This window comes from Octopus bimaculoides, chromosome 1 (genome assembly GCF_046866305.1).
Source record: "Octopus bimaculoides isolate indiv1 chromosome 1, ASM4686630v1, whole genome shotgun sequence".
In the NCBI taxonomy this organism is placed as follows: Eukaryota; Metazoa; Mollusca; class Cephalopoda; order Octopoda; family Octopodidae; genus Octopus; species Octopus bimaculoides.
In genome coordinates, this window is record NC_142928.1 from 201,892,186 (window position 1) to 201,917,002 (window position 24,817).

The window sequence follows — 24,817 nt, forward strand, 5'->3', positions numbered from 1 at the left end:
CACCCTCCTAGATTCTAGCTAGTTCTCTTGGCCACCCACTCTTTTTGTTATCTGATAAACTCTCTAACCTGCTTTATTTTGCTTTTGATATTTACCGTAACAATTTGCTCATTTTCACTCACATAAAAAGATATACAAATATGCAAAAAAATATAAAGAAATATATATGTGTGTGTTTGTGTGTGTGTGTGTATGTATATATATATATTATATATATATATATATTATAACATATTTTATTGGGTGCGTACTGTTATAAATTAGATATAGCCCGCCCATCTGTGCATGTTGCCTCCCATGAACCACAAATACTCATAACTGTCCCATTCCACATTATATGCTTCTAACATGCACTGATATAAGTGATATAAGGCCCCTTACAGCATATATTCATTGTTTACCATGTAGCTACAGCGATTAATGGTTTCTTAATGGCCAGCCTTTTCTTTTTGAAAATTAACTGACCAATAGTACCCTCTTACTGTCCAGACCAATCCTACTTGTGACCTCAGGTTGTTTCAGGTATTTTGTGTACTTATAATAATAAGTAAAATACATATAAAATCACTGTCGACTGTTACTATTTAGTTCTCATCATCATCATCGTTTAACGTCCGCTTTCCATGCTAATTTGAGTTGGACGATTTGACTGAGGACTAGTGAACCGGATGGCTGCACCAGGCTTCAATTTGATCTGGCAGAGATTCTACAGCTGGATGACCTTCCTAAAGCCAACCACTCCGAGAGTGTAGTGGGTGCTTTTACGTGCCACCGGCACGAGGGCCAGTCAGGTAGTACTGGCCACGCCCAAGCTCAAAAGGTGTTTTTTATGTGCCACCTGCACAGGAGCCAGTCCAGCGGCACTGGCAACAACCTTGCTTAAATGTTTTTTTCACGTGCCAGTAAGGCGACACTAGTAACAATCACACTCAAATGGTGCTATTTATGTGCCACCGGCATGGAAGCCAGACAGCTGCTTTGGCAATGATCATGCTCGGACGGTGCTGTTAGCGCTCCACCGGGACAGGTGTCAGTCATCAAATTTGGTTCAATTACGATTTTGATTTTACTTGCCCCAACAGGTCTTCGCAAGAAGAGTTTAGTATCCAATGAAGGAGACATTGGCATGGGTACTAGTCGTCGAATTTGGTTTGATTTCGATTTCACTTGCCTCAACAGGTCTTTGCAAGCAGGGTTTAGTGTCCAATGAAGGAAAGGTACGCATAAGTGGGCTGGCTACACCCTTGGCAAAGGCCACGTGTTATGGTCTCACTTGGCTTGCCGGGTCTTCTCATGCACAGCATATTTCCAAAGGTCCTGGTCACTAGTCATTGCCTCGATGAGGCCTAATGCTCGAAGGTCGTGCTTCACCACCTCATCCCAGGTCCCACTAGGTCTACCTCTTCCACAGGTACCCTCAACCTCTAGGTTATGGCACTTTTTCACACAGCTATCCCTATCCATTCTTGCCACATGACCATACCAGCACAATTATCTCTCTTGCACACCACAACTGATGCTTCTTAGGTCTAACTTTTCTCTCAAGGTATTTACACTCTGTCGAGTATGCACACTGACATTACACATCCATCGGAGCATACTGGCTTCATTCCTTGTTAGCTTGCGCATGTCCTCAGCAGTCACGGCCCATGTTTCACTGCAATGAAGCATGGCTGTTCGTACACATGTATCATACAGTCTACCTTTTACTCTGAGTGAGAGTCCTTTTGTCGCCAGCAGAAGTAAGAGCTCTCTGAACTTTGCCCAGGCTATTCTTATTCTAGCAGCTACACTCTCAGTGCATCCCCCCCCCCACTACTAACTTGGTCACCTAGGTAACGGAAGCTATCAAATATTTCTAGTTTTTCTCCTTGAAATGTGGCAGAAGTTGTTCTCTGCACATTTTCAGTGTTTATTGTTCCTGAACATCTGCCACACACTAAAACTATCTTCCTAGTTAACCTTCCTTTGATATTGCTGCACCTCTTATGTGTCCATAGCTTACACTGGGTACATCTTATAGAGTTTCTATTTACACCTTTTCTACAGATCGAGCAGGGCCATCTACCTGAAGGGGTTTGTGTTTTGTCTACCTTCCTACTAAGAGACACACAGACAAACACTGACGCAGACCTGAAGCATATCTCTATCCCTGTGTGTCTGTGAATCTGTCTGTGTCTTTAGATGTGTGTGTGAGTCAGTTGTCATAACAATGTATGTATACTTTCAGACACATGCACCATCACACACGTATACTTGTCAGTATATATATGAATGTGTATGTGTACATCTATGTGGGTATGTATGTATGTATGTATGTATGTATGTATGTATATTGAAAAAAAAGTCGTCAGAATTTTGGAATAACTTCTTTCATTTATTCTATACATATAACTGAAGATACAGAGATCTTGTTTATTTATATAAAAACAGGTGTTTTGGGGGGTTTTGTTTATAACAGAACATTGTTTTGTTTTTTTGTTTTTTTGGGTGAGGCTTTGGAGACAATGGAAGATGTATAAGCAAATAGATAGATAGATAGGCAGATAGAGAGATAGATAGATAGAGAGATAGACTGATAGTCAGACAGATAGAGAGATGGATGTGGTAAAAGAGAGAGAGAAGGGCCATTGTATTGAATTGGTCTTTGTAAGGAGTGTAAAAAAAAAATTTTTTTTTAATTTAAAAGCTTGTTTACTACTTACTGTATTGTTTTGAGACAGATTTTAGGGATGGTAGAAAAAGGAGGAAGAAAAGAAAAAAATAGAGAATAATGAATAGAAAATATAAAGAAAACAAAAAAATGTCTTCCTGTTTTTTCTTTTGCTTTTAGTTCTTTCATTTTATATTCTTTGTCCTTTCTTTTTATAGACTTTGGGTCCCTTTTAGAATATATTCCTGTCATACATTCATTTATTTATTTATTTTTTGTAAGGTGTAGTTCTGCATGAGAGTATATTAGTACAATCTTTGTAAATTTGCAAAATCGAATTAGTAAAATCAATTTAGTAAAAATAACTATATATATCTCATATCAAACATATATACATATATATACACACAAAACGTATTCCTTGTTTTTCTTTTTTCTCTTTCAACCATTTAACTTTGGGGAAAATTTTTTTATGAAGAGTAGTTCCATTGCCTTTCGGTATTGTGGATCGTCCCATGTACATTTATAAAAGGGAAAGATTTTGAACTTTCCGTCTCCGCATATTTCCAGATGTTTACTTAATGGAATCATTCTTAGTTCTTCTTGTCGGATATGTTGTCTGTGAATTCTTGCACGTTGACGAAGTGAGTTATTCGTTTCGCCAACGTAATTTTCTTTACTGATTGAAAAAAACACCTTACGGAATAGCAGACGCCAACCGAAAAACCTTAAAAAACACCTGACAAGGGCAGAATTCAGATCAGAGACTAAACCAGAATTCATAGTAAAAGAATGTGGTGATAGGAGATGTGGAACGTGTAACAATACCAACTACAAATACATAGAAAGTGGTTCCCACATAAAATTCAAGAACGGATCTATTTTAAAAATAAATGCAGATATGAACTGCAAAACACAAAATCTCATATACTGCATCACCTGTCCAAACTGTAAAGAAAATTACGTTGGCGAAACGAATAACTCACTTCGTCAACGTGCAAGAATTCACAGACAACATATCCGACAAGGAGAACTAAGAATGATTCCATTGAGTAAACATCTGGAAAGTTCAAAATCTTTCCCTTTTATAAATGTACACGGAACGGTCCACAATACCGAAAGGCAATGGAACTACTCTTCATAAAAAAATTTTCCCCAAAGTTAAATGTTTGAAAGAGAAAAAAGAAAAACAAGGAATACGTTTTGTATGTATATATATGTATATATGTGTGATATGATATCTTTACTAATTGATTTTACTAATTCGATTTTTCAAATTTACAAATATTATACTAATATACTCTCATGCAGAACTACACCTTACAAAAAAAAAAATAAATAAATGAATGTATGACAGGAATATATTCTAAAAGGGACCCAAAGTCTATAAAAAGAAAAGACAAAGAATATAAAATGAAAGAACTAAAAGCAAAAGAAAAAACAGGAAGACATTTTTTGTTTTCTTTATATTTTCTATTCATTATTCTCTATTTTTTTCTTTTCTTCCTCCTTTTTCTACCATCCCTAAAATCTGTCTCAAAACAATACAGTAAGTAGTAAACAAGCTTTTAAATTAAAAAAAAATTTTTTTTTTACACTCCTTACAAAGACCAATTCAATACAATGGCCCTTCTCTCTCTCTTTTACCACATCCATCTCTCTATCTGTCTGACTATCAGTCTATCTAGCTATCCCTCTATCCATCTATCTCTCTATCTGCCTATCTATCTATCTATTTGCTTATACATCTTCCATTGTCTCCAAAGCCTCACCCAAAAAAACAAAAAAACAAAACAATGTTCTGTTATAATCAAAACCCCCCAAAACACCTGTTTTTATATAAATAAGCTAGATTTCTGTATCTTCAGTTATATTTGAAAAGTTCGAAAGACAAACGAAAGCACTAATATATGTATACAATAAATGAAAGAAGTTATTCCAAAATTCTGACGACTTTTTTTTCAATATTTACTTCTGTACATCACACCTAACACTCTACACACACACACACACACACACACACACACACACACACACACACACACACACACACACACATATATATATATATCATCATGATCATGATCATCATCATCGTTTAACGTCCAATTTCGATGCTAGCATGGGTTGGACGATTTCACTGAGGACTGGTGAAACCAGATGGCTACACCAGGCTCCAATCTGATTTGGTAGAGTTTCTACAGCTGCATGCTCTTCCTAACGCCAACCACTCTGAGAGTGTAGTGGGTGCTTTTACGTGTCACCCGCATGAAGGCTAGTCAGGCGGTACTGGCAACGGCCACACTCAAAATGGTGTATTTTATGTGCCACCCACACAAGAGCCAGTCCAGCGGCACTGGCAATGATCTCGCTCGAAAATCCTAACACATGTCACGGGCACAAGTGCCAGAATGGCGACGCTGGGCACAGGTGCCATCACGATTTCGCTTTCGCTTGCCCCAATAAGTCATCGCAAGCTGAGTTTAGTGTCCAATGAAGGAGACGACGTTGGCATGGGTGCCAGTCGTCGAATTTAGTTCGATTTCAATTTCACTTGCCTCAAAAAGTCTTCACAAGCGGAGCTTAGTGTTCAATGAAGGAAAGGTACGCATAAGTGGGCTGGCTACACCCCTGGCAGAGGCCTTGGATTTAGGTCTCACTTGGCTTGCCGGGTCTTCTCATGCACAGCATATTTCCAAAGGTCTCAATCAGAAGTCATCGCCTCGGTTAGGCCCAATGTTCGAAGGTCTTGCCTCACCACCTCAGCCCAGGTCTTCCTGGGCCTACCTCTTCCAAGGGTCCCCTCAACTATTAGGGTGTGGCACTTTTTCACGCAGCTATCGTCGTCCATTCTCACCACATGTCCATACCAGTGCAATCGTCTCTCTTGCACACCACAACTGATGCTTCTTATGTTCAGCTTTTCTCTCAAGATACTTACACTCTGTCGGGTATGCACACTGACATTACACATCTATCGGAGCATACTGGCTTCATTTCTTGTAAGCTTACGCATGTCCTCAGCAGTTATGGCCCATGTTTCACTGCCATGTAGCATGATGGTTCGTACACATGCATTATACAGTCTGCCTTTTACTCTGAGTGAGAGGCCCTTTGTCGCCAGCAGGGGTAAGAGCTCTCTAAACTTTGCCCAGGCTATTCTTATTCTAGCAGCTACACTTTCAGCGCACCCACCCCCACTAGTAACTTGGCCACCCAGATAGCGGAAGCTATCAACTACCTCTACTTTTTCTCCCTGGAATGAGACAGAAGTTGTTTCCTGTTTGTTTACAGTGTTTATTGCACCTGAGCATCTGCCACATATAAAAACTAAATTCTTAGTTAACCTGCCTTTGATATTGCTGCACCTCTTATGTGTCCATAGCTTACATTGGGTACATCTGATAGAGTTTCTACCTACTCCTTTTCTACATATTGAGCAGGGCCATCTACCTGAAGGGGTTTGTGTTTTATCTACCTTCCTACATATTAGGACTTTGGTTTTAGCTAGATTGACTTTAAGGCCCTTCGATTGTAGTACCTGCTTCCACACCTGAAACTTCTCCTCTAGTTCTGATAGTGAGTCAGCAATTAATGCAAGGTCATCAGCATAGAGGAGCTCCCAGGGGCAACTTGTCTTGAATTCCTCTGTTATTGCCTGGAGGACTATGATAAATAGGAGGTGGCTGAGGACTGAACCTTGGTGGACCCCTACCTCTACCAGGAATTCATTACTGTACTCATTTCCAACCCTCACCTTACTGACAGCATCTCTGTACATGGCTCACACAGCTCTCACTAACCATTCTTCTATCCCAAGTTTCCTCATTGACCACCAGATAAGGGATCGGGCGACCCTGTGAAAGGCTTTCTCCATGTCAACGAAGGCCAGGTACAGAGGTTTATCCTCGGCCAGGTATTTCTCCTGCAGCTGTCTTACCAGAAATATAGCATCAGTGATGCTTTTCCCTGGCACAAACCCAAACTGCATCTCATCTAAACTGACTCTCTCCCTAATTAGTTGGACTATATCCCTCTCCGTGACCTTCATTACATGATCTAACAACTTGATACCTCTGTAATTATTTGTATCTAAAGCATCACCTTTGCCTTTGTAGCAGTTGACTATGGTGCTGCTACACCAGTCATTGGGTATGACTCCATGTATTACCTAATTGACTATATGGGTGACTAGGCTATAGCTGACACTGCCAGATATTTTGAGCATCTCTGCAGTGATTCCTGATGGGCCGGGGGCTTCCCCTGTCTTCATACTCTTAATTGCTTTATCTACCATGGTACTGTCAACTCGGATACATATATATATATATATATATATATATATATATATATATATATATATATATATATATATATAACTACATGTAGACTGTTATATATGCCAAGTGAGATCTAAATCTAAGGCCTCAGCCAGTCTACTTAGGCGTAGCTTCCTTCATTGGACACTAAACTCCACTTGCGAAGACCTGTTGAGACAAGTGAAATCGAAATCGAGTTAAATTGGACACGAAACTCAGCTTGCGAAGACTTATTGGAGCAAGCGAAAGCGAATTTGTGATGGCACCTGTGCCCAGCATCGCCTTTCTGGCACTTGTGCCCGCGGCATGTCTAAGGACTTTCAAGCGAGATCGTTGCCAGTGCCCCTGGACTGGCTCTTGTGCGAGTGGCCCATAAAATACACCATTTTGAGTGTGGCCTTTGCCAGTACCGCCTGACTGGCCTTTGTGCCGGTGACACGTAAAAGGACCCACTACACTCTTGGAGTGGTTGGCATTAGGAAGAGCATCCAGCTGTAGAAACTCTGCCAAATCAGATTGGAGCCTGGTGTAGCCATCTGGTTCACCAGTCCTCAGTCAAATCGTCCAACCCATGCTAGCATGGAAAGCGGACGTTAAACAACGATGATGATGATGATGACATGTAGACTGTTGGCAATGTTTCTCCTCCTTCTTCCTTTTTTCTTGAACTTGCCTCTGTCTCCTGTTTCTGAAAAAGAGGTTTGCACAAAGCATAAAACAACCACCCTATCTTTCCATCTCTGAGTCTTATTAAAACTTTGCATATACTATGTCCTTGCATTGTTCTTTTCTCTTCTTGTCTTTATATATCATTTTTTTTTAAAAATTATATATATGTATACATATAAATACTATTTAAATCAATGTGTCTATTTCTTTCTTTCATTATTTATTTATTCTTGTGTATGTGTGTATGTACATGTGTGTGCACGCATGATTGAATGTATATATATATGTGTATGTGTGTGTATATATGTACATGTATGCAGACATACATATATATATATGTCACACACTAGCGGTTGAGGGAACCCGTGGAAGAGGCAGGCCTAGGAAGACCTGGGATGAGGTGGTGAAGCACGACCTCCGAACATTAGGCCTCACCGAGGCAATGATTTGTGACTGTGACCTTTGGAAATATGCTGTGCATGAGAAGACCTGGCAGGCCAGTGAGACCAAAATCCAAGGCCTCTGGCAGGATGTAGCTAGCCCACTTACACGTAACATTCCTTCATTGGACACTAAACTCCGCTTGCGAAGACTTGGTGAGGCAAGTGAAATCGAAATCAAACTAAATTTGTAGGAACACTAAACTCGGCTTGTGAAGACCTGTTGGGGCAAGCGAAAGCGAAATCGTGATGGCACCTGCACCAGTGGAGCACTAAGAGCACCGTCCAATCATGATAGTTGCCAGAGCAGCTGTCTGGCTTCTGTGCCAGTAGCACATAAATTGCACCAGTGTGATCGTTACCAGCATCACCTTCCTGGCACTTGTGCCAGTGGCATGTGAAAAGACATTCGAGTGAGATCGTTGCCAGTGCCGATGGACTGGCTCCTGTGCAGGTGACATGTAAAATACACCATTTCGAGTGTGGCCATTGCCAGTAAGACATTCAAGCGAGATTGTTGCCAGTACCACTGGACTGGCTTCTGTGCAGGTGGCACGTAAAATACACCATTTTGAGCATGGCCGTTGCCAGTACTGCCTGACTGGCCTTCGTGCCGGTGGCACGTAAAAGCACCCACTACACTCTCGGAGTGGTTGGCGTTAGGAAGGGCATCCAGCTGTAGAAACTCTGCCAAATCAGATTGGAGCCTGATGTCGCCTCCTGGTCCACCAGTCCTCAGTCAAATCGTCCAACCCATGCTAGCATGGAAAGCGGACGTTAAACGACGACGGTGATGATGATATATATATGCGTGTATCTATCTATCTATCTATCTATCTATGTGTGTGTATATATATATATATATATATATATATATATATATATATATATATATATATATATATATATGTGTGTGTGTGTGTGTGTGTGTGTGTGTGTGTGTGTGTGTGTGTGTGTATCCGTCATCAGTTAACGTCCGCTTTCCATGTTAGGATGGGTTGGACAGATTGACTGAGGACTGGCAAGCCAGAAGGCTGTACCGGGCCCCAGTCTGATCTGGAAAGGTTTCTAAAGCTCGATGCCCTTCTTAATGCTAACCACTCTAAGAGTGTAGTGGGTGCTTTTTACATGCCACAAGCATGAGGGCCATTCAGCCTGTACAGGCATCGACCACGCTTGAATGAAGCTTTTTGCATTCCACTGGCACAGGAACCAGTCAGATGGCACTGGCAATGACCAAGCTCAAATGGTGCTTTCTATGTGCCACCATCAAGGGAGCCAATCGGCTGGTACTGGCAATGATCACACTCGAATGGTTCCTTTTATGTGCCACCAGCATTGGAGCCAAACAGGTGGTATTGGCATCTGTCACAACAATGAATTCACTTGACTCAACGAGTCTTCACAAGCACAGTTTATTGCCCAATGATTGAAGGGTACTCTTAAATGGGCTGGTTATGCTACACTGGCATGGGCTATTGTTATGCCTTGCTGGATCTTCTCAAGCACAGCATATCTCCAAATATCTCAGTCACTTGTCATCGCCTCCGTAAGGCCCAATGTTCGAAGGTTGTACTTCACCACTTCATCTCAAGTCTTCCTGGGTCTACCTCTTCCACAGGTTCCCTCTACTGTTAGGGTGTGTTATTTCTTCACACAGCTGTCCTCATCCATATGCAACTCATAACCATACCAGTGCAGTCATCTCTCTTGCACACCACATTTGATGCTTCTTATGTCCAACTTTTCTCTCAGGGCGCTTACACTGTGTCGTGTATGCACACTGACATTACACATCCAGCAGAGCATACTAGCTTCATTTCTTTCAAGCCTATGCATGTCCTTAGCAGTCATGGCCTTTGTTTCACTGCAATGTAGCATGACTGTTCACACAGGCATGATATGGTCTACCTTTTACACTGAAGAAGAGGCCATTTGTCACCAGCAGAGGTAAGAGCTCTCTGAACTTTGCCCAGGCTATTCGTATTCTAGTAGCTACTCTCTCAGAGCATCCACCACCACTATAGACTTGGTCACCTAGGCAACGGAAGCTATCAACTACTTCTAGTTTTTCTCCCTGGCATGTGATGAAAGCTGTTTGCTGTACATTTTCAGTATTCATTGATCCTGAGCATTTGCCACACACAGAAATTATCTTCCCAGTTAGCCTTCTTTCAATGTTGCTGCACCTCTTATGTGTCCATAGCTTACACTGGGTACATCTTATGGAGTTTCTACCTATGCCTTTTCTACAGATCGAGCAGGGCCATCTACCTGGAGGTTGTGGTTTGTCTGCCTTCCTTCTTATTAAAACATTGGTTTTTGCTATGTTGACTCTAAGGGCCTTCGATTCTAATCCTTGCTTCCACACCCGAAACTTCTCCTCTAATTCTGATAGTGACTCAGCAATTAGAGCAAGGTCATCAGCATAGAGGTGCTCCCAGGGGCATCCTGTTTTGAATTCCTCCGTAATCACCTGGAGGACTATGATAAATAGGAGGGGGCTGAGGACTGAACCTTGGTGGACCCCTACCTCTACCCGGAATTCTTCACTGTACTCATTGCCAACCCTCACCTTACTGACAGCATCCCTGTACATGGCTCACACAGTTCTCACTAACCACTCATCTATCCCTACTTTCCTCATTGACCACCAGATAAGGGATCAGGGGACCCTGTCAAAGGCTTTCTCTATGTCAACGAAAGCCAGGTACAGAGGTTTATCTTTGGCTAGGTATTTCTCCTGCAGCTATCTTGCCAGAAATATAGCATCAGTGGTGCTTTTCCTTGGCACAAACCCAAACTGCATCCCATCTAAACTGACTCTCTCCCTAATTAGTTGGTCTACAACCCTCTCCATGACCTTCATTACCTGGTCCATCAACTTGATACCTCTGTAATTATTTGTATCTAAAGCGTCACCTTTACCTTTTTAGCAGTTGACTATGGTGCTGCTACACCAGTCATTGGGCATGACTCCATGTATTACCTGATTGACTATATGGGTGATTAGACTATAGCCAACACTGCCAGATATTTTGAGCATCTCTACAGTGATTCCTGATGGGGTGGGGGCTTTCCCTGTCTTCATACTCTTAATTACTTTATCTACCATGGTACTGTCAATTCGGATAGCTGGTCCCTCTGTTGGGTCGACATTTGGCAGACTCTCTTTCTCCCATTCATTCTTTTTATTGAGCAATCTTTCATAGTGGCGTTTCCAAACCTCTTTCTTAGCAGCCTCGTTTAGTGCAAATGAACCATCATCCAAGCGGACACATTTCTCTCCTACAACATCACGATTTTCTCTCACACACTGTCTTGCAACACGAAATACCTCAAGTCTTTGGTCCTCATGGCGCAGAACATTGGAAATTTTTTTCTTATCTGCTTCCCCTCTGGCTAAATAAACCTGTCTCCTAGCTTCCCTTCTGGCAGTCTGATACAAATCCCTGCTATCACCATTCTTCCAGCCCTTCCATGCCTCTTTCTTTTCCCTAAAGGCTCTGTCAACTACATGTTCCACCACCACTTTACCTTGGGTTGACAGAGAAATTTACACCATCAACAGATCTGGTCAGTAGCCCTCAACAGGTTGTTCTGTCGGAGCCTCCAGCTGTCTTCCGCATTACGTGATGCTGAATTCTATTCCATTTCGTCAAAAGCTTCAAGTAATACATCTCTAAATCTCTGGATCTAAATCACAGGATCCTTAAGCTTCCAGACTCTCCTTTTCCATGCTGGTCGTCTTCTGGGCATCCATTTAGCCCTGATCCTGAAGTCAATAATTACTAATGTATGATATGAGGTGCATTCTTCATCTGGGAAGGTTTTGGTATTCGTAATTGGCCATCTTCCCATTTCTGGCAAGGATGTAGTTGATGAGTGGGTCCACCCAACCGGTAGGTGACTAGGTGACTGGCAGGTTTCATGAAGTTAGTATTACAGATCATAAGATCATTTTGCATCACAGAACTCCAGCAGCCTGGTTCCCTCCTCTTTACAGGAACCAAAACCATAGCCACCTTGTACACCATGGAAGCCCACTGCATATTGTCCAACATGCCCATTGAAGTTGCCAGCCATAAAGGAGAAGGTCTCTGTCATTCGTCAACGAGGTAGTCTGCAAGTGGCTGTCATAAAATCGATTTTTCTGTTCATCAGGTAGGCCTGCCCAAGGGGTTTAAGCTGGAATAATGCTTGCTAATCTATATCGTAGCACTAATCTGAGTTTAAGTATTCTATCACAGACTCTGACTACCTCGATTACCCTATCAACCTATTTCTCCACAAGAAGTATACCCATGCCCCTGACCCCGTCAGTGTTCCCTGCCAAGAAAATCTTATACCTGAGTTCTTTGCCTGTTAGGAACCTAGTAGAGCTTCATCTCCACCTTACTTCCTGGATGCAGCACAAATCTACATGTCTCTGTTGAAGCATCTCATCAATCTCACCTGACTTATCTTTCAGTGTGCCAACATTAAGTTTGCCAATTCTGAGGGTGTGGAAGGTGTGGGCCCGTGAGACCCTTGGATGGGAGACAACAGTGTCATGTACCTGAAAAGAAAGCTCGTATTTGGCAGAATTCATGAACATACAAATAGTCTTCAACCTGCATACACTATACCATCATTTTATGTGCTACATAATCACTATATTACATAGGAGACAAACCCTAAGCAGGGATTGGGGAACATTAAGCCTTTGGAGGTATTCAGGAGAGAAGCATTCGATAGAAGTCAGAGGATAAAGGACTTCTGGTACAGGTGGTGAGGTGGGAAGGGCAGGCACACTGCAAACAGTTAAAACTTAGGCTGCTCGTGTGAAAAAATATCAACGATAATAATGAGACAGAATTGGAGACTTGCATTCTTAACTAAACCTATAACCAAGAGCTTTTGGTCAGGCAGACTGTGACAAAATTAAAGAAATAAATGGATAAATGACAATAATAAATGAGTGTAAAAGAGAGGGAGAAGAGAGAAAGAGGGAGAGTTGGATTGAGTGAAGGCATCTTAAGTTTTTCTCTGAACATACGACATGGAAGACGAATTTGTGTTTACATAGATAATGAAATAGACAGATAAGGTAATTATAATTTGCACCAAAAATAGGTTTTAGATGTGTTCTAGGTTGGAAAACAAGGTTGCTTATCTAGACATCTTCTGACACTCCTGTGTGGCAAGATATTAATATGATATATATAGTATTTAAATTAATATGTGCCTATTTATATTTTTCTTTGTTTGTTTATACTTGTGATAATGCAACTAAGCATATGAAGACAAGGAAAGCTCCTGGCCCACCAGGAATTACTGCTGAGATACTTAAACCTTTCATTACCAACCCAGCTGAGACCGGCTCTGGCTCTGAGTACAAAAGTCTTGTTTTCATAAGTTCTGGATTAAAATCTTCCACCAAACCTTTGTCACAATTTATGTTCCTAACACTAGCTGAATGATAACTAAGTTATTTTACTAAATTCTTTGTTATATTTAAAAGTAAATTGAAAGAAACACATAGCATCACAAAATAAATATGGTAACAAAAGGGTTAAAATATCTGGCAGTGCAGGCTATGGACTAGTCCCCCAATTAGTCAAGCAGTTGATACAAGGAGTCATACCCAATGACTGGTGTAGCAAGCAGCACCATAATCAACTGCTACAAAGGTAAAGGAGATGCATTAGATAGGAATAATTACAGAGGTATCAAATTATTGGATCAGGTAATGAAAGTCATGGAGAGGGTCATAGCCCAACTAATTAGGGAGGGATTTAGTTTAGACGAGATGCAGTTTGGGTTTGTGCCAGGGAAAAGCACCACTGATGCTATATTTCTGGTAAGACAGCTTCAGGAGAAATACCTAGCCAAAGATAAACCTCTGTACCTGGCTTTTTTTGACATGGAGAAAGCCTTGGACAAGGTCCCTTGATCCCTTATCTGGTGGTCAATGAGGAAAGTAGGGATAGATAAGTGGTTAGTGGGAGCTGTGTGAGCCATGTACAGGGATGCTGTCAGTAAGATGAGGGTCGGCAATGAGTATAGTGAAGAATTCCGGGTAGAAGTAGGGGTTCACCAAGGATCAGTCTTCAGCCCCCTCTCATAGTCCTCCAGACAATAACAGAGGAATTCAAGACAGACTGCCCCTGGGAGCTTCTCTATGCTGATGACCTTGCTCTAATAGCTGAGTCACTATCAGAACCAGAAGAGAAGTTTCAGGTGTGGAAGCAAGGTCTACAAGCGAAGAGACAATCTATCAAAAACCAGTCTTAGTAAGGAGGAAGGCAGACAAATCATAAACCCCTTCAGGTAGATGGCCCTGCTTGATCTGTAGAAAAGGCATAGGTAGAAATTCCATAAGATGTACCTGGGGTAAGCTATGGACACATAAGAAGTGCAGCAATATCAAAGAAAGTTTAACTGGCAAGATAGTTCTTGTATGTGACAGATGCTCAGGAGCAATAAACACTGAAAATATGCAGAAAACAGCTTCCATCATATGCCAGGGAGAAACACTAAAAGGAGTTGATAGCTTCCATTACCTAGGTGATATATCAGTAGCAGGGGTGGCTGCTAAAATAAGAATAACCTTGGTAAAGTTCAGAGAGCTCTCACCTCTGCTGGTAACAAAGAGCCTCTCGCTTAGAGTAAAAAGTAGACTTTATGATGCATGTGTGCAAACAGACATGCTACATGGCAGTGAAACATGGGCTGTGAATGCTGAAGACATGTGTAGGCTTGAAAGAACTGAAGCTAGTATGCTCCGCTGGATGTGTAATGTCAGTGTGCATATAAGACAGAGTGTAAGTGCCCTGAGAGGAAAGTTGGACTTAAGAAGCATCAAATGTGGTGTGCAAGAGAGACACAATTGAACTGGTATGGTCATGTGTTACGTATGGATGAGGACAGCTGTGTGAAGAAATGTCACACTCTAACATCAGAAGGAACCTGTGGAAGAGGTAAACCCAGGAAGACTTAGGATGGGATGGTGAAACACGACCATCGAACATTAAGCCACACTGGCATTGGCCACATTCAGATGATGCTTTTTATGTGCCACCAGCATGAGGATCCGGTCAGGCGGCACTTGCAACAACCTACACATGAATGTTGGTTATTGAGTGCCACCAGCACGAGAGCCAGTCAGGTGGCACTGGCATTGGCCGAAACTACAATTTCCATTTGATTGTGATTTGATTTGATTGTGATTTGATTTGATTTTGATTTTGATTTACTCGTCTCAATAGGTCTCCTCAAGCACAGCATGTCACCTGACGATCCAAAGGCACTGTTTTGAAGTGGGCTGGTTATGTGACACTGGCGAAGGCTACGGCTGTGATCGCATTTTACTTGCCGTGTCTCCTCAGTCACAGCATATCTCCAAAAGTCCCAGTCTTTTGTCCTTGCCTCTGTAAGGCCCAATGTTCGAAAATCATGCTTCACCACTTCATCTCATGTCTTCTTGGGTCTCCCTCTTCCACGGGTTCCTTCCTGTGTTAGGGAGTGATACCTCTTCACACAGCTCTCCTCATCCATACGTAGCACATGACCATACCTGGGCAGTCGTCTCTCCTGCATGCCACATTTGATGCTTCTTATGTCCAACATTTCTCTCAGGGTGCTTACACTCTGTCATGTATGCACACTGACATTACACATCCAGCAGATCATGTCAGCTTCATTTCTTTCAAGCATACGTATGTCCTCGGCAGTCACGGCCCATTTTTCACTGCTGTGAAGCATGGCAGTTAGAACACATGCATCGTACAATCTACTTTTCACTCTGAGCGAGAGGCCCTTTGTCACCAGTAGGGGTAGAAGCTTTCTGAACTTTGCCCAGGCTATTCTTATTCTAGTGGTAACACTCTCTGAGCATCCACCCCCACTACAGACTTGGTTGCCTAGGTAGCTGAAGCTATCACCTTCTAGTTTCTCCCCCTTGCATGTGAGGGAATCTGTTTTCTGAGTTTCTGCAGTGTTTATTGCTCCTGTGCATCTGCTGCACATGAAAGCTATCTTCCTGGTTAACCTTCTTTTGATGTTACCGCACCTCTTATGTTTCCATAGCTTACACTGGGTACATCTTATGGAGTTTCTACATTCACCTTTTCTACAGATCAAGCAGGGCCATCTGCATGCAGAGGTCTGTGATGTGTTCACCTTCCTACTTACTAGGTCTTAGGTCTTTGCAACATTGACTCTAAGGCCCTTTGATTCTAAACGTTGCTTCCACGCCTGAAATTTCTCCTCTAGTTCTGGTAGTGATTCTGCAATGAGAGCAAGGTCATCAACATAGAGGAGCTCCCAGGGGCAATACAAAATAACTGTAAGGTGTAAAGTCAAATTCAAATGCAACAGTCAGAAATTTTCCGAAAGTCAAAACATTTTACCCATACAGTATTTCATCAGGTGACATTTTAAACCTCGTGGTGTGCCTGCAGGAATTTAAAAGCTCATGTTGATTTTAACCTGTCAATATCCAGGCCTTCGCTTCTAATAGCATTAGACTTCACCAAGCATTATGTCATCATCGATAGCTTGGAAATAGATATTATCTTGCATGCAAAGAAATCCCATCTTTTTCACGATGATTCCTCCTGGGTCAAAAAGAGTAAGAATTCACTGTTTGACATACCTATGGGTGCATATGATGGGGCGGAGTATCTAACTTTCATTAGAAACTTATTGGAATGCCAGTCATTTCACTCTCTCTACCTCTATCTATTTTTCTCCTTCTCTCTCTAATTTTCTCTTTTTTTTCTTCTTCTTTTCCCCATTTTCTTTATCTCCCATTTATTATTCTCTGATTCCTTTTTTTCCCCTTTTCTTTCTTTCACCTGTAACAACTAAGTTCTATAAGCATACACCAGGAGGCTTTGTGCGCGTGAGTGTGTGTGTGCATGCATACACATATATGCATCTGTATATATTTATGTTTTGCCAATATATGTCTGTATATGTATATATCCATGTACCTTTGTCTGTATGTTTAGTGAATATACATATATTATAGATTGTTTGGTATGTGTATGCATTGCTACATGTGTATATGTATTTTAGCGTGAATTTTTTTTAAAACGGATATATCTTTTAATTTATTATTATTTTTACAGCTAATTATTTACCCTGGGTATTCAGGCCTTTTTCCTTCTTCATAACCTATTTTTGATTTAAGAGTTTTCTGCAAGTTTTATTAATAATATGATTTTATACTGCAATTTGTTATTGCATGTGACTAGCTATTGAAAAGATCGTTAGATGAAAGGACCAATGAAACAAAACCATTTTCAAATGTGTATCTAAGTAATTGTATTTTTTTGCTTATAACTTTATCTTGCTCCACAGCAATGTGAAATTCTGAGTAACAGTTTTTGTGATATTTTTGCTGCTTTTTAATAATATATATATGTGTGTGTGTGTGTGTGTGTGTGTGTGTGTGTGTGAGTGGTGATGTGTATGCATGTATGTATATGACTATATGTATGCAATGTGCATATAAATATGTGTATGTGTATGTATATATGAGCAAATGTATACAAACATGAGTACAAGTATACCTGCATATGTGTGCAAAATATACACGTGTGTGTGAATATATATATATATTGGAAAAAACAATAAGGTACTCAGATATCTGGATGGTTGTACATTTACAGATTTTTTATTAATATGACACATGTTGTATAAATATTAGCGCTTGCACCTCTTCTTGTAGGTTCTTCAAAATATGATTTCGCTTCAGAGGATATGTCTCTTTTTATAGTATTATTGAATACTATAGTATTGAATTCAATAATACTATAAAAAGAGACATATCCTCTGAAGCGAAATCATATTTTGAAGAACCTACAAGAAGAGGTGCAAGCGCTAATATTTATACAACATATGTCATATTAATAAAAATCTGTAAATGTACAACCATCCAGATATCTGAGTACCTTATTATTTTTTCCAATATATAATTCCTGTACATCATCACCTCCAAACCTTCTAATATATATATATATATATATATATATATAATTATGGCTTTTAAGTGTTGATTTCTCAGCCCAAGAATTACAGCGTGATGTGCTGCTTGACTGGTCCCCCCTCTCTCTCTCTCTTTATATATATATATGATGATGATGATGATCTTTTCTCCCGCCATGCCTCTGTCTACCCCTCCATCCTCTCTCTCTCTCTCGTAGTTTTTCCTTAAGGTCTTCAGGTTCTGGCTATATATAAATGAGAAACCCATTCTAAATTATCTCGCTGACATACTACGACGAAATCTCCAAGATGCAGATAAGATAGAGATTTTTTATTTATTTACGGCCTCAAACATCTCATACCTTCGCGCTTTAGTTTGCCCTCTATTATTTATCTTGTTTCTCTCCATGAAATTCAATTGAATTCAGTTGTTGTCTTAAATTCATGCTTATTCATTTTCTAAGCTTCCTAAATTCATGCTACGTTATATTCTAATCACCTAGAATTCATTGCTCTTTTAAAAATTACGATTTATGCATTGTTGTCTCTCAAATATTTAAAATCTACAATTAAGAGCCCTATCTACTCGCTGGCGGTAACCCGCCCTCCCACCCCCTCCACCGGAAGTTCATTCCTCTGTCATCCTGTCAACCTCGGCTGTCTCCCGGAACCCATCTAGTGGCCTTGGCCATCCACTCCCCTACCTTTGGGTAGCGCATTAAGTTTGAGAAATGTTTGCAGGTTGTAGGTACTGTTTTGCTTATGAATTCTTCCAATTGCAAGTTTTCTTTTCAGGTACACGACACTGCTTTTCCCCTTCCCAGGCTACAGGCCCACACCCCCAACACCCATACTGTTAGGATTGGCACTCTCAACGTCGGCACGCTGAAAGGTAGATCTGGTGAAATTGTTGAGATGCTTGAACGGAGACGCGTAGATATGTGCTGCATCCAGGAAGTAAGATGGAGAGGAGGTTCTGCGAGGTTCCTCACAGGCAAAGAACACAGGTACAAGATTTTCTGGGCAGGGAACACTGACGGGGTCGGGGGCGTAGGAATACTTCTAGCGGAGAAATGGGTGGATAAGGTAATCGAGGTCGTTAGAGTAAGTGACAGAGTACTTAAGATCAGACTAGTGCTTCATCATAGATTAGCTACTGTCATCTCAGCCTATGCACCTCAACCGGGGCAACCAGATGGTCTGAAAGACCAATTCTATGACACCCTCTTGCAAACTACCTCGTCGACGAGTGACAGGGACCTTCTCTTTGTGGCTGGAGACTTCAACGGTCATGTCGGACGTCGTGCTGGAGGCTTCCACGGCATACATGGAGGCTATGGCTTCGGTTCCCGCAACGAGGAGGGAACCAGACTGCTGGAGTTCTGTGATGCAACCGATCTTATGGTCTGCAGTACCAACTTCAGGAAACCTGCCAGTCACCTAGTCACCTACCGCTCCGGCAGACACTCTAGCCAAATCGACTACATCCTCGCCAGAAATAGGGAAAGAGGGCGGCTTATAAATGCCAAAACCTACCCTGGCGAAGAATGTACCCCACAACATAGATTAGTAGTTAGCGACTTTTGGATCAAGGCAAAATGGGTGCCCAGAATTAGACAGGCTTGGAAGAGAAGGGTGTGGAAGCTTAAAGACCCTGCAAACGGACAGAGACTTAGAGACAAGTTACTTGAAGCATTTAACGAAATAGAAGGGGATATAGCATCATACAACGTGGAAGACAATTGGAGATTTCTGCGGGACAACCTGTTGAAAGCCACCGACCAGATTTGTGGGTGGTCTAAGGTCCCCTCCCGACCCAGAGTAACGTGGTGGTGGAACAAGGAGGTAGACAGGGCTATTAGACAAAAGAAACAGGCTTGGAAGGACTGGAAGAACGGTGGTAGCAGGGAATTGTACCAATGTGCCAGAAGGGAGGCTAGGCGACAGGTTTATTTAGCCAGAGGGGAAGCAGATAAGGAAAGATTTGCCAATGTTCTGCGCCGTGAGGACCAAAGACTCGAGGTATTTCGTGTTGCAAGACAGTGTAGGAGAGAGAATAGTGATGTTGTAGGAGAGAAATGTGTTCGCATGGATGATGGTACGCTTGCATTAAATGAGGATGCAAAGAAAGAGGTCTGGAGATGCCACTACGATAGATTGCTTAATAAAGAGAATGAATGGGAGAAAGAGAGCCTGCCGTATGTCGACCCAATAGAGGGACCAGCTATCCGAGTTGATAGTACCAGGGTAGATAAAGCAATTAAGAGTATGAAGACCGGGAAAGCCCCCGGCCCATCAGGAATCACTGCAGAGATGCTCAAAATATCTGGCAGTGTTGGCTATAGCCTAGTCACCCGTATTACGAACCAGGTGATACACGAAGGAGTCATACCCAATGACTGGTGTAGCAGCATCATAGTCAACTGCTACAAAGGTAAAGGTGACGCTTTAGATACAAATAATTACAGAGGCATCAAGCTGTTAGATCAGGTTATGAAAGTTACAGAGAGGGTCATAGCCCAACTAATTAGGGAGCGAATCAATTTAGATGAGATGCAGTTTGGGTTCGTGCCAGGTAAAAGCACTACTGATGCCTTATTTCTAGTGAGACAGTTGCAGGAGAAATACCTAGCTAAGGATAAACCTCTGTACCTGGCTTTCGTTGACATGGAGAAAGCCTTTGACAGGGTCCCCCGATCCCTTATCTGGTGGTCAATGAGGAAACTTGGGATAGAAGAATGGTTAGTGAGAGCTGTGCGAGCCATGTACAGAGATGCTGCCAGTAAGGTGAGGGTTGGAAATGAGTACAGCAATGAATTCCGGGTAGAGGTAGGGGTCCACCAAGGTTCCGTCCTCAGCCCCCTCTTATTTACCATAGTCCTCCAGGCAATCACAGAGGAGTTCAAGACAGGTTGCCCCTGGGAGCTCCTCTATGCTGATGACCTTGCCCTAATTGCGGAGTCACTATCAGAACTAGAGGAGAAGTTTCAGGTGTGGAAGCAAGGTCTAGAATTGAAGGGCCTTAGAGTCAACCTAGCTAAAACCAAAATCCTAATAAGTAGGAAGGTAGATAAAACACAAACCCCTTCAGGTAGATGGCCCTGCTCAGTATGTAGAAAAGGAGTAGGTAGTAACTCTATAAGATGTACCCGGTGCAAGCTATGGACACATAAGAGGTGCAGCAACATCAAAGGCAGGTTAACTAGCAAGTTAGTTTTTGTTTGTGGCAGATGTTCAGGTGCAATAAAGACTGCAAACAAACAGGAAACAACTTCTATCTCATTCCAGGGTGAAAAACTAGAGGTAGTCGATAGCTTCCGCTATCTGGGCGACCAAGTTAGTAGTGGGGGTGGGTGCGCTGAAAGTGTAGCTGCTAGAATAAGAATAGCCTGGGCAAAGTTTAGAGAGCTCTTACCCCTGCTGGCGACAAAGGGATTCTCACTCAGAGTAAAAGGCAGACTGTATGACGCATGCGTACGAACAACCATGCTACATGGCAGTGAAACATGGGCTGTAACTGCTGAGGACATACGTAAGCTCGCAAGGAATGAAGCCAGTATGCTCCGTTGGATGTGTAATGTCAATGTGAATACCCGTCAGAGTGTAAGTATCTTGAGAGAAAAGCTGAACATTAGAAGCATCAGTTGTGGCGTGCAAGAGAGACGATTGCGCTGGTATGGACATGTGGTGAGAATGGAGGAGGATAGCTGCGTGAAAAAGTGCCACACCCTAACAGTTGAGGGAACCCGTGGAAGAGGTAGGCCCAGGAAGACCTGGGCTGAGGTGGTGAGGCAAGACCTTCGTACATTGGGCCTCACCGAGGCGATGACTACTGATCGAGACCTTTGGAAATGTGCTGTGCGTGAGAAGACCCGGCAAGCCAAGTAAGATCGTTGCCAGTGCCCCTGGACTGGTTCTTGTGCGGGTGGCACATGAGATGCACCATTTTGAGCGTGGCCGTTGCCAGTACCGCCTGACTGGCTCCTGTAGGATTTTCGAGCGAGAACATTGCCAGTGCCCCTGGACTGGCTTGTGCGGGTGGCACATAAAAGACACCATTTCAAGCGTGGCCGTTTTCGTGCGGGTGACACGTAAAAGCACCCACTACACTCTCTGAGTGGTTGGCGTTAGGAAGGGCATCCAGCTGTAGAAACTCTGCCAAATCAGACTGGAGCCTGGTGTTGCCATCCGGTTTCACCAGTCCTCAGTCAAATCGTCCAACCCATGCTAGCATGGAAAGCGGACGTTAAACGATGATGATGATGATGATGATATGTATGTATGCATATATCTGTGGATACGAGTATGTGTATGCTGAGATATACATGTATATGGGTCTATGTGCATGCAGTTAGGTAGAGACATCCATCGACATATATATCTCTGTATGCATCTGCATGGACGTATGGCCACACACATATGTTTAGGGAGTGCATGTGTGTATATATGCATATTTATTTATGTGAATATGTATGTGCATGAGGAAATGTATGAGGAAGCTGTGATATATATGTATGTGCATATATGTGTGTTCATATGTGTGCACAGATGTATGTGCATCTATATATGTATGTATACACTATGCACCCCACAACACCTGCTGGTACTGCCTTCCTGACTGGTGGACCTCACTAGTTGTCTCCTCCACCCAGCACACGAGAACCAGTTCTTGCATGCATGAATAGACAAGACCCTATCTCAATGAATATTTGAAAATCATTGGCTACCCGCACCTGGTTTAGCATGACAGCCAAAGTGGTTTAATGGTTGTGGGTACTGAGCGTGCTGCAGCTATATGGAGCTGCCAGTGAGATCTGGGCCCCAAGTAGGGAACAAGGTGGATGAGCCAGTCCTATGGAACGTGATTAGCCCCTCCCACATGAGTTACTAACCCTCCCTGATATAAACGAATTGCACATATGTAAAACTATAAATACAAAAATATAACAATATAATAGAATGTGAAATAAGAATATAAAAATATCAACAAAAAAAAAATACTAAAACTATCAAAACATAAAAGGGGTGCATAAAAACACAAATATAAATGTATAAATACAGAAATATGAAAAAGAAGTCTTAAAAATATACAATACACATATAGTTTCATGCACACACACACACACACACACACACACACAAACCAGACATACATATGTACACATTTCTGAATGGCCATTGTCTACTCATGAGATCCTTCACCTTTTCGCAGGTTGAATTTTCCATCCCACAGGGTATCCAACAAATACCCAGCAAGCTCAGTGTTGTGGCCAGTTTAGTTGCTGACCATCCAACCAAGCGATAGGTTTTACTGCGTTACATGTTACCAGTAGCAATCAAGAGTGACCTGACATAATTTGAAGATACATTTAAGATAAATAAAAAGAAAGTATTTACCTAATGATGCAGCTGAACCAATTGTTCTGTTTCGTTGGAAATATTCTTTAAATTTCTGTTAGAAGTAAAAAAATAATTTATCATCACTCAATCAAAAGCATAATTAATTTCATAATCAATTTCTGTTAATTTCAATGCAATGCTTTTAGTCATTGCTTCTATCATGAATATTGTTTTAAATTTACCTTTCTATTTATTGTATTATAAAACCCTGTCCTACAATGGACAGGGTTTTGAATATTCCATAGTTTGGTGAGGAATTGTTACTTAAAGAATAAGAGGAAATGAAATTTGCTTAAGTTTATGGAAAATATTATTCATGGAATTGAAATTAATATTGAGAAGAATTCCAACTATGTTTTGTGGGTCACTGCCTTAACAACTCCTTTATAGGATCCAGTGGCTAAAGACATCATCAGGAGGAACCATGTCTGGTTTTGGCCGTTAGTCCTCTACCATTTACGACATAGCACCCCCCCCCCCACACACACACACATACACACACTTTTGGAGGAGTCTTCAGCTCTGGTGTTGAGTGTGTTTTTTCCTTTCTCATTTTTTTATATCCTTTGTTCTTCGGTGAAACATTAATGGCTGTTAGTGGACGAATGACCATCCTGCCAAATTTCCCTTTAAATAGTCGCCTCCAGAAGCCAACACAAGCTAACTGTCATATGATACTGTCTAAGTTCAACTGGCTAATGGAGAGGAAGGATGAGTAGTTTTGGACCATGCCCTCTCTAGACCTACCTTCCAACATCATCATGTTAGTTTAAGTTCCAGGAGCCAGAGCCGACTAGCTGTTTGGTGGTACAAGCCTTCGAACCAGGGAGAGGGGATGCCATGAATGAGACCGCTACCTGTCAATCAGTGATGCTGCTTAAGTGTCAGCCAGCCTCACCTAACAACGCTATTTCCCAGTTGGCATGTTATATCTTTTGAGCCATTTAGGGTCTTTTCATTTCAGCCATATATAGAAGCTGGCTTTTTTGACTGCCTCCTGTATCCTCCTTATTACTTTTCTCAGCTCTGAACTCGAAAATGCAAACCTTCTTTTGAATAACGTTGTCATTTTCCTTTCAATGAAGCCTCTGACAGGTGGTAATACTCAACAGTCCATCCTTGTTCTATGCACTCGTTGATTAATTCAATTAATACCTCTTCTCCTTCCTTTGCTCTGCATTAACGATGTTCTCTTCCCATGGCACTGTCAGCTCTAGCAAAATTCCAATTCTCCATTCTGTGTTCCAGAGGATTAAGTCCAGATTTTTTTGCTGTTTTTATGAGTGGAAATATTAACAGTCTTTCCAAATATGCGTCCAGCTCCCAGTATCCCTTCCATCTTTCATCTGTCTTGTATACTT

General features: G+C 41.7%; 1 protein-coding gene across 4 annotated transcripts in view; it reads right to left on the minus strand.

Annotated features, from left to right (window-relative positions):
- LOC149137947 (protein mono-ADP-ribosyltransferase PARP14-like) overlaps positions 1-24,817 on the minus strand; it is a 507,224-nt gene that overhangs the window by 368,798 nt on the left and 113,609 nt on the right. For all 4 annotated transcript variants that reach the window (XM_089339516.1, XM_089339557.1, XM_089339597.1 and 1 more), the window contains one exon: positions 23,454-23,508. In XM_089339516.1, the coding sequence (XP_089195642.1) occupies positions 23,454-23,508 (55 nt within the window). The remainder of the gene's footprint in view (positions 1-23,453; positions 23,509-24,817) is intronic.